General features: G+C 41.0%; 1 protein-coding gene across 2 annotated transcripts; it reads right to left on the bottom strand.

The window, feature by feature from the left end:
• Positions 1 to 2,265: 2,265 nt before the first annotated feature.
• rbp3 (retinol binding protein 3) lies at positions 2,266 to 10,585 on the bottom strand. Of its 2 annotated transcripts, XM_044338682.1 has the most exons (5): positions 7,799 to 10,585; positions 4,628 to 4,876; positions 4,108 to 4,298; positions 3,549 to 3,691; positions 2,266 to 3,159 (listed from the first exon to the last, which is right to left on the bottom strand). In XM_044338682.1, the coding sequence occupies exons 1-5, from the start codon at positions 10,532 to 10,534 to the stop codon at positions 2,834 to 2,836; spliced, it is 3,645 nt and encodes a 1,214-aa protein (XP_044194617.1). In that variant the 5' UTR covers positions 10,535 to 10,585; the 3' UTR covers positions 2,266 to 2,833. The 2 variants fall into 2 exon arrangements, with proteins under 2 accessions (XP_044194617.1, XP_044194616.1); XM_044338681.1 differs by lacking the exon at positions 7,799 to 10,585 and having other exon boundaries at positions 4,628 to 5,965.

Here is a 10,585-nt window from a genome sequence, read left to right as displayed (position 1 = left end):
TCCAGAGATCATCTGTGTTCTTAATTCTTATAAAATCTGATCTGATACATACAGCAAATTACTTACACCCATGCTAATTACTAAGCATGGGTGGACTAAACTGCTAAAGGGCTCCGGACAAAAAAATTAACTGCTGGCCCCCTAATAATCCCTAGTTCCTCTCACCCATTCTGTCCATTTTCTACAGTACTTCTAGCTGAAATACCACATACACAAATCGGTACCACTTACTGATAAGGTACCCTTTATAAAGGGTTTATAAGCATTAATTAATGGCCTAAATGATGGCTAGTAAATAATTTACTAATACTTTATAAATAATTTAAGTCATTAATAAGCATCATTTTTGGGGTGCCAGGTTGTGCACCATAACATTTGCTTTATCTAATTCTTTAGGAAGAAAACCAATTTACCTTCTGGAAAAGGCTGCAGGGCATCCAGATGAAAATCCACTTATTAACAATTTATTAACATTTATAACTGCAGAATTTCATTATTTTCATTAATGACTTATTAAATACAACTGCAGACCTGATGACTTAGAGAAAGTAAAACACTAACTCTTCAATAATAATGTTTAAGACCTGATGACTTATCAGAAAGTGTGAGACATTTAACCCTTTATTAATGATCCATAATCATTTGTAAGTGCAGGACTGATCAAATCTGTATCTGCTTAATTAATAAATAATAAAGTTTTTAAAACTAGATATTGACACAGGGTCCCTTTTAAAGACGGAATCTTTGACATCAGGTAAGAGGACCCACCTGAAGTCCTTTATGATGTGTTATTGTGCAGAGTATATTTCCATATTTCCAAACAAGTTTAAAATGAATCCAATCACCAAAACCAAATTTCAGACACTGGACCTTGCCCTTTTGAGGTCACCTGGGTAATCTAGCCTTGTTTCTAAGAGAAACATTCTACCTACAGAAGATACTAAAGGTTATGGCTAGTCTGAGCTGGCAATGGAAAACTTAGCCAGAAAAAAAAAGGTTCTTTGTAACCACCTCCTGAGGTTTCCTCCTCCAGAATCACTCCTCTTCTGAGAAATACTTGTATAACTAACACACAATCTGCTATTGTGTCACTTCTACACAAACCAGGCAGTTGTCATGTGTTGATTTACAAATCCTGTTTCCCAGAGTACCAGAGTCTTGCCCTTCTGCCTCACATCCACTTATATCCACTCATAAACCCTTACGCCCACTTATATATTCAAATGCAACACAACCATTAACAATCGAACTTGTATACACTCAAATACACTCATTCACAAAAATAGAAGTCACCTCAGTCTTTTTTTTTTTTTTTTTTCCAGAGTATAAAACCAGTTTCTTCTCACAGTCAATCTAGTGCAGCTTGTCCTGGTAATATTCAATCAGTCACACTCATAAGTGTTGAGTACAAAACAGAAAGGCCCATACACAGCAAATATGTATAATATAGTCAAGTGCTAAAAATTTAAAGCCAAAAAGTTTGACATAAAAATGTATGATTTAAAGCAAATTTAGATTTACACCTGTGTGTAATGTTTAGACTCTATTTTGATATTTAACATGTGAAGAAGAGGGTCCAGTCCTCTCTCTGTGGTGTCTTTTTCTTTCTGAAACAGAAGGTCAGGGAGGCAAAAGCAATCATTTTTGACAGAATTTAGGTCTGAAATGAGGGAATGTTAGTCACCACCATCAAGACCATGTGGTGATGTATGTAAATATAGTTATTAGGGCAGATTTTTGGTCTGATAGTGCCATTACAAAGGACATAACCCACGAAAACCGCCGATGGTGTCACACATCATGGACTAACATGTTCCTGTAGTCTTTGACATAATAGTCCTTAAACACAGTGTAATCTTCAAAATTGCAATTTTTCACTGACAAAAAACAAGGTTTGAAAAGCTGCACAACACCCCCTAAAGCTGATTCTGCTTGTGGTATACTTCACATTCAATTATGATGAAATTATCTGTTGCTTTTCTGTTGGATGACTCCTTAAATGCTGAGAATGTGTTTACTGTAAAGTACAGATGTAGCCATTGTAGAAGTCTATATTTTTTACTGTTGGTGAACTGCATCATAAAGAGAAATCTTGTAACAATCAGTTTTAGAGATACCAAGTGTTATGGTTATAGTTTTACAGTATAAAATTTAAAAAAGACTGCATGTCCAGTATAGTGTACAGTAGATACAGGACACATTTATAAATTGACTTATGTAGCGGTAAAACCATTTCTGTTGCTGTAAAACATGACCAACACACACTTTTGTTTTGTATTTCTTTTGGCTTTTTATTGTGTCTCACCACTGGAATTGATACAACCCAAGTAGGTCCACACTGCATGAAGTTCACTGCATAATGGGCATACAGCATTGCCAATACACAATGTGGACATCACATGTGATGTTTTCTGAACAGAGTAGTGGATTACTTTACAGAGGCCCCAACTTAGTGTATACTTTTGTTGTTACAAAAGTGACTTCTCAAAAATTTAATTTTTGAAAGGTGTTTTGATGATGCAACTGACACAGACATCTTCATACCCAATTCACAAAATAACCAGTTTTTCATCTTCATTTACCTTCAGCCAGAGTAGCATTCAACAGAAATAAAAACTAGAAGTAAATCCTGCTTTAGAACCTTTGCTCTACATTGCAAACAGGCTAAAAAGGCTTATGTATTGCAAGAACAAATAACAGATTACACTCTGGATTTTGTGCTTAACCTACATTCTTCACTTCTTGAACAAGTCTAGATTCTAAATCTTGAAACCATTTGGCTGCCAAAGCATAAGTGACTGTTGAAACCCCCTGGCTCTGTTTAAGACATGTTTTACTTCTGGCCTGCAAAGTGCTTGTTGAAGATGCCCTTGGCGGTCCCAAGAGCAGCATCAGCTGAGACGGGTATGTGAGGTGCGATTCCAGCTCCCTCCCAGGCTGGCCCAGCGGCAGTGTCGGAGTGGACAGTGGGGATGCTGAGGAAGATGTCGGTCTCACCAACACGGAATGTCTTGGGTGGGTGGGAGCCTCCGGCGGTGGTCTCTCCGACGATCATAGCGCGGCCAAGCTTCTTCATGATGTAAACAAACTCCTCTGCTGCACCGGCAGTCGCTCCGCTGGTCAGGATGATCAGGCTCTTCTTGGAGCCATACCTTATGCCTGAAAGTGAGGGTAAAATGGATTTAGAATGAGGTTAAAATGTGAGGCAGATGAGGTAGAGAAGTGATGAATGGTTGAAAATAAAAAGAGTTGAGGGAATAGGAGGAGAAAAGGAATGGGCAAGGGGTCCTGGATGAAGGCATAGGGCAGGACTGAGGGCACAGCTACAGTATAATTCCTAAACAAAACATGTAGAAGATATAAATAAATAAAATAAATCTCACTTGCTAAACAAAGATGCATTCAATAATGACTTTACTAGCCAGGGACTAGCCAGACCCACCACAATTTTTTTTTCATCTAAAAGTAGGGGCCAGAGATATCACACAGTGATAGTAAAGGTTGTTACAATGAATAAAATTCAATGGCTTGATCTCTTTTTCAATTACCAGTGAGCTCAGGCAGGGTCTGGAGCTCTGTGGTGGTGCCAGATGGTCTGTCGTACAGCTTGTCCAGCACAATTTGCTTGTCGGCATCAAAGAAGTAAGAGCAGAAGCCTGAGATGGCTGTTGTTGGGCCGCCAAGATTGTTCCTGCAAATGCAGTTACAGAAATCTTTGCATTGATAAAGGTCAACCTGCATTATCTCATCTTGGCTGAGGTGAGGTAACATATAGCGAGATGTTTTTAAGCAAGAAGTTATGATCAAGTGACTTTATTGAGCAACTAATCTGCAAAATGATCCCGTCTTCCTTTTATTCCCAGGCTTCCAAAATTGTATATTAAACTCTGTGCATTCAGTTAATCCTCTAGAAATATAGAAATATCCATTAGCAGTAAATAAATCAATCCTCATACAATCATTACCCCACTTTTACTGACTTAATCCTCTATATTTAGACATAGACTGATGAGCTTTAGCAGCTTTGGTTAATGATTTGTTTTCAAAAATGGACACATAGCATTTTGAATGGAAGCTTTGCCTCGCGCTGTGAGCAGGATAACCCACCTGAGGTCGATGATCATAGCATCAGTGTTGACAACTTTGTTCCAGACATGCTCAACAATAATTTGGGCAATGGCCTTCACCTCCTCGAAGTCTCCGAACATGTCAAAACGCAGGTAGCCAATGTTGTTCTCAAATATGTCAGTGTGGAAGGAGACTTTGATCAGCTCAATGTACATCTCTGGAGAATAGTCCTGTGGGAGAAAGACAAGCAAGATTTACAGATTTGCACTGAGAGCATGGTGAAGGTTTTTTTTATTCATATGGTATATTGCATAATTTAATCATATTATTGATAGAGACTTTAATTTCATTCATTAGGATTCCCCTTAGCTCAATTAAAACACAGGCTATACATACATACATTTTATCCACTGAACTGCAAAATCACTGGATGTACATTTTTCTATGTCCAAATAAAAGTTCTAAGTGCTGAAAATGGAAAAAGGACTTTTAAAAAGAAAGTAACAACTGACAAGGACAATTACTATCTCAACCAAAAATCAATGTAGAAGGGTCTTACCATTGGTGGCAGGACTGGGGTGTTGCTTGTGGTCTTCAGACTCTTGTCCCCAGATAGTGTCTTCAGGTCAGCGGACAGTTTAGCCTCCAGACTGGCCTTGGAGACAACCATGCTGTACTCACTGTTTGCTAGGAGCCCTTTCAGCTTTGCTGCAACATCAGCACCGACATCCTCGAAGGCATAGTTGTCAGCAATCAGGGTTGCTGACTCCTCAATGATGGTTGGAACTTGGGCACGGAGGTTGACAATCTTGATGGCGGTAGCAAGGGCGTCCTCTGCATTGACTTCAACATCAGGGGTCACACCTGTAACCTCCCAGGTGGAGCCGGTGATGGGATTGATGGACTTTGCAGTTGGCACGGTAACGTAGAAGTCAGTGTCTCCCACTTTGATTTTATCGACTTTCACTGAGCCCCCAGCTGTCTTCTCGCCCACAATAGAGGCCCTCTTCAGATTACGGAGGCAGTAGGCAACATCTTCGGCAATGCCCTTGGTGTTTTTACTGGTGAGGATGATGAGGGGTTTGGTTATACCATATCTCTCCCCCAGAAGTGTGGACATAGTCAACAGCTTTGTGGTGGTGTTTGAGGGACGGTCATACACGCTGTCAATGTGAACCAAAGGCTCAGCTTCGGTGAAGTAAGACACAATGTAGGGGACTCCTGAGATGTCCCCGCTGCTGGTATAACGCAAGTCAAAGATCAGAGCTGAAGTCGGCAGGATTTTATTCCAGACCAGGTCTAGGAGCAAAGGGCCAACCTTTTCAGCGACCTCCTCCCCGAGGATGTGATCGATCCTCAAGTAGCCAATGTTGCCCTCCAGGATGTCGAGTTTGATTGAAGTCTGGAGGACAGCGATGAGCTGCTCAGGGGGCAAGGGAGGCATCTGCGGGACAACCACAGGGACGTAGTTTGGCTCATAGGAGACCTTCAGGCGTGGGTCACTGATTGTGGTCTGGACTCCACCGCTGAGGATATTAGCCAAAGATTCAGCATCAGGGATGTTGAGAACCTCTGTGTTGCTGCTGGCTGCTTCAATTGCCTCCTTCATTCCTTGGAGCTTCTCTGGGGAGCAGTAATTGTCCATGACAATCTTTGCCATGTCTACGATGAGACTGGGATCAAACGAAGCATGGATAAAGACAACATTTCCCAAAACTAGCATAGATGCTAGGAGAAAGAGAGCCTTTGCCATTTTCCTCAGTTTAGTCAGACAAAGGGTGAGTGGATGGCAAGTGGTTGCTGATGAGACGAACCTCCTTCTGCGAAGAGGTTCTTTGTCAAATGGCACTGTTTTGGCTGCAAGGGTTCTGTTAACACACTTGTAAGAGGATTTACCCCACAATAAACCTCTAATCGTATTATCCTGAGTCCTTCTGTAAGGCAATAACAACCCCGCCAAGTAGGTGTAGTAACCAGAAGGTGTTTCCAAAGATACTGGTCTTAAATTTACACAAGGTATTTTGAACAACTATTTAAAGCTACCTGTGTCATGTAAGGTCAGCTTTGTAAGTAACAAATATCTAGAAAAGGATTAAGGTCTGGTGAAAATACTCTACCCTGCTAGGGTAAGTGACTGTTAATTATTAAGCCCCTTGGTGTCAGTATACAAGTGGAAAATTCCTTTTGTTTTCGAAGATGAAAACACTAGACTCTAGAGAATGTTGTAAAAACTGTTAAAATTCATGACTGCCATATAACTCAACACAAAACTTAAAGTTTATGACTGCTCAATATTTCCTTCATAGTCATACAGGAATATAGGAAAGCATTTTTAAAATAAGAAGGACCACTAAATTATTTATTGTTTCATAAATGGTACACATTTAATGGCAGCACTTCAGCTTAGTTGGTGATTGAGTGTGTCTCCTTTGGATGTGAACAGCAAGATTCATTTTAGGTTTGTTTGGTACGTGCTCCCTCTGCTGGTCAGTTGTGCAGTTAGGAAATAAAACAAGCTCAGACATCATTACACCAGACTGAAAAAACAGTGCAAAGCAAAAAGCAAAGAATCACAGGAATTCAAAGACATTTACCAAAAATCAAATCAAAACAAAACAAACAAACAAACAAAAAACAACACATTATCCAACATAATGAAATACATTAACATACATCTATATAATGATCCAATCATTTTTCATCCATAAATATGGGCTGACAGAATATTTACCTCACAATGCATTATATTTAAAATGTAATCAAAGGAAATAACACACATAATAATAATGATTTTTGAAAACAAAAGAGAAAAACTTAACATAATGTGAATGAAATTATACAGGTGGGGTTATACTGTATGTCATCGTATAAATGAAAAAGTTTAATGTAATTTAAATACTGATGTTTGGTGGATATTTATAAACCTGAAAGTTGTTTGATTCACAATACTTATTCACTTGTTCACACTGAAATGAGGCAATTGTAATGTAAATGGATTATCAGACATATCCTCTATAGTGTTTTTAATGGATAATAAATAGATGTAAGGTTTGATCCTATCCACAACTTATAAGTGCCTTGCTGTAATGAGATATACACTGAATCCATACATACTCATTCACTGCAAGTCTCTCTGCATGCAGGCAGGGAGACTTAAATGTAAAATTAATTAAGACCTTAAATGTAAAAGTAAATGTCATAGCAGAGGCAGCTGTTTGATCTTGGAACAAATACATTTTTGTATGAATGCTACCCATGTAAAAATGCTATCCATGTTAAAGAAAAAAAAAATCAAAATATTCTTTTTTTTTTACTACTACTGTAGGCTTCTGAAACCATGTGACGCTAAAACCAAAACCAGACAAATGAGATTCTTCTTGCGTTGACAGCTCTCTTATACAAGGTGACCTCCCCTTTAATTACACAGTAGGGAAGGTTCTGGGACACATTACTGACTTTAAATGAAGGATCAATCGGCAAAACATTACTCAATGATTAAATTTCATTACAGGTTTAAGTCTGTTTTATATACTGTAGCTGTGGTCGGTGGACCACATCATTGGTTTGTGTGCAACATTAACTACAAGGCTGCTAACAAATTCAGCTTTTAAAAACTGGACTCTCATTGAAGTAGTGTTAAACACAGGACAAAATGAAGGAATCATTTTTAAAGGAAATGAGAATACAATGTGAGAAACTATGCCCCTTGGTCTGTCTTTAACAGCCTTGCTGCAATAATCCTCTGTGCTACAGGAAGAGCATTATTTGCCTGGGCAAAAACATGAGGCTCAACCCCTGCAAGGCTCCACACTTTCCCAGTGATGGCACTCAAAACAATCTGGTTAGGGATGGAAGCGTACAGAACGCTGTCCCCGATCTGATAGGTTCCACTTGATAAAGACCCTCCAATTGTTGGCTCCCCAATGATTGTGGCCCGATTCAGGTCCTTCATAGTGCGGGTGAACACTTCAGCTGCTGACCCGGTCATATGACTGGTGAGGATGTAGACGTCCTTGGAGGACCCATACCTTTGACCTCTGACCTGAGGCAATGTCATGACCTCTGTCATGGTGGTTGTGGTGCGGTCGAAAACAGTGTAAAGATGCCGCAAAGGTTCAGTATCAAAGAAATAGGTGCACAAGAGGGGGATGGCTGTTGAATAACCACCAGTGTTGTACCTCATGTCAATTATGAGGGCATCTGTGTTCAATATCTTGCTCCACACAGACGTTATCAGCTGAGGCCCAATGGCTTTTACCACCTCTACATCTGCCATCATGTCAAACCTTAGATAGCCAACATTACCTGGCAGAAGCTCAGTTTTAAACAGAGCGTTGATTATATATCCCACTTCTTCTGCTGTAGGGATCTTTGGGACTTCATGAAGTGACTCAGGCTCAACATCACAATGGAAGATGTGGAGGCGGTGATCGCCTGAAGTCTCTTGGAGGTCTGCTGTCAGCTGAGATGCCAGAGATTCAAAGTCAACCACAGACCAGTAAAAACCTTCAGCCCATTTACTCAGCAGCACCTTGCTGACCTTTAGTGCAACTTCATGGATTGCATAGTGCTTTTCTAACAATTTCCCTGTTTCCTCTATGAGGGACCTGAGCCCATGGTGAAAATCTGCAATCTCATGAACGTGGTCCACAGCTTCCTCGGCTAATACAATGGAATCAGGGACCACACCACCTCCCAGCCAGCATTCCCCATTGTTGTCTATGAAGTTTATGAAGGGCACAGTGATGGTAATATATGTTTCCTCTATTTGAAATGTCTTTGAGTGCATCAGGGTACCTGATGTGATTTCCCCAATGACTGTGCCACGATGTAGGGACTGCATCAGGTAAGCAAACTCCTCCCCAACGCTTGCTGTGTAGTAGCTGGTCAACACGTAAACCCCACGTTTGGAGCCATAGGTTGGGCCTGTAATTTTGGGCAGAGAGCCATGTTCTGTTGTTGTGTTCTGAATTCGGTCATATATTGTGAAAAAATTATAGTTCTGGGCGGAATCCTGCAGATAAGACAGTATAAGTGCAAGAGAGGTAGAGGATCCACCAGTGTTATAGCGCAGATCAATAATCAGGTTATTAGTATCTTTGAGGGGCTCCCACACCTTTTTGGCCATGAGCTCATCAAATTTATCCACTGCAGACAACTTGACAAACTTGTCAAAACGCAGATATCCAGTATTACCAGGGAGAATTTCCACTTTGAACATTTTATCAACCATTGCTTGTAATAACTGTGGATCTTCTGGGACTTTGTAAAGCTCAGCATCCTCCTCTACAATGGCAGCATTGTTTTGCATGTATTTAATGATTAGTCGTGGATCTTCAGACACAGTCTGGAGGTCCTGGTTGAGACAGACTGCAAGGTCCTCCTCAGATACAATAGAGAATAAGTCTGTAGATAGCAAATGTTGAAGAAGAGCTGGAACTCTGTCAGTGAAAGCATAGAACCTCCCGATTATGTCGGAGATATGTTGTACAGCTTTAGGAATGGCACCCCTTACAGCCAGAAGGGACTTGGCTTTTGTAACAGCTTCCTTGGAATTGACGTTGACTGTCGGGGAAACACCACTCACTTCCCAGCTCTGGCCTGTGATTGGACTGACAGATCTTGCCACAGGAACTGTTATGTAGAACTCTGACTGGGCGATCCTAATCTTTTTGACTTTTACTGACCCACCAGCCGACCTTTCTCCAACTATGATGGCCCTCTTTAGGTGTTTTAGTGTATATGCCACTGCTTCAGCCGCCCCAATGGTACGCTTACTGGTCAAGATAATCACGTCCTTCTTCTTTCCATATCTTTCTGCCATTATCGACGGAATGGTCCACAACTCCCTGGTTGTATTTGAAGGCCTGTCATACACAGTGTCAATATGAACGAGGGGCTCAGAGTCCGAGAAATAGGAGATTATAAAGGGAACTCCAGACTGTTCTCCTGCTGTGCTGTACCTCAGGTCAAAGATCAGTGAGGATGTGTGAGCAACTTTGTCCCAGATGTTTTCCCTCAGCAAAGAGCCAAGCTTTGCTGCTGTCTCCTCACCAATGATCCGATCTATCCGCAAGTAGCCAATGTTATTTTCAAGGATATCCAGCTTGACAGAGTTCTTCACCAGCCGGATCAGTTGCTCTATTGGAAGAGATGGCAGCATCAGTGGCATCACTGGGACAAAATTGGGCTCATATGAAACAGTCAACCGCGGATCGTTCAGTGCCCCTTGTACTCCGACTGTCAGCACAGCTGCCAGGGTCTTTCTGTCTGAAATCTGCAGGATTTCTCCGCTGTTGATGGCTTGTTGGATGGCTTCCTGCATCCCAACCAGGTTCTCAGGGAAGCAGTAGTTTTCCAGCAGAATCTTAGCCATTTCTAACACCAGAGCTGGCTGGAATGATGAGCTGGCAGAAAGGGTACATAAGAGAAGCATCACTAGCAGTGGTGGTGTGTGTTGCGCCATCACTGACAGAAAGAGAACTATTCTGTCCTCTCTTTCACTGGGTTGTGTTAG

The sequence above is a fragment of the Thunnus albacares genome, chromosome 20 (genome assembly GCF_914725855.1).
Source record: "Thunnus albacares chromosome 20, fThuAlb1.1, whole genome shotgun sequence".
Classification (NCBI taxonomy): Eukaryota; Metazoa; Chordata; class Actinopteri; order Scombriformes; family Scombridae; genus Thunnus; species Thunnus albacares.
This window is presented reverse-complemented; position numbering and strand designations above follow the sequence as displayed.

Excerpts from the sequence above, each read along its gene's own strand:
- rbp3 (XM_044338682.1), bottom strand. The coding sequence starts at position 10,534 with ATGGCGCAACACACACCACCACTGCTAGTGATGCTTCTCTTATGTACC. Across the intron at positions 4,299-4,627 it reads CCCCAGTCCTGCCACCAATG|GACTATTCTCCAGAGATGTA; the intron begins GTAAGACCCTTC and ends TTTCTCCCACAG. Across the intron at positions 3,160-3,548 it reads GACCCTGCCTGAGCTCACTG|GCATAAGGTATGGCTCCAAG; the intron begins GTAATTGAAAAA and ends CCTCACTTTCAG.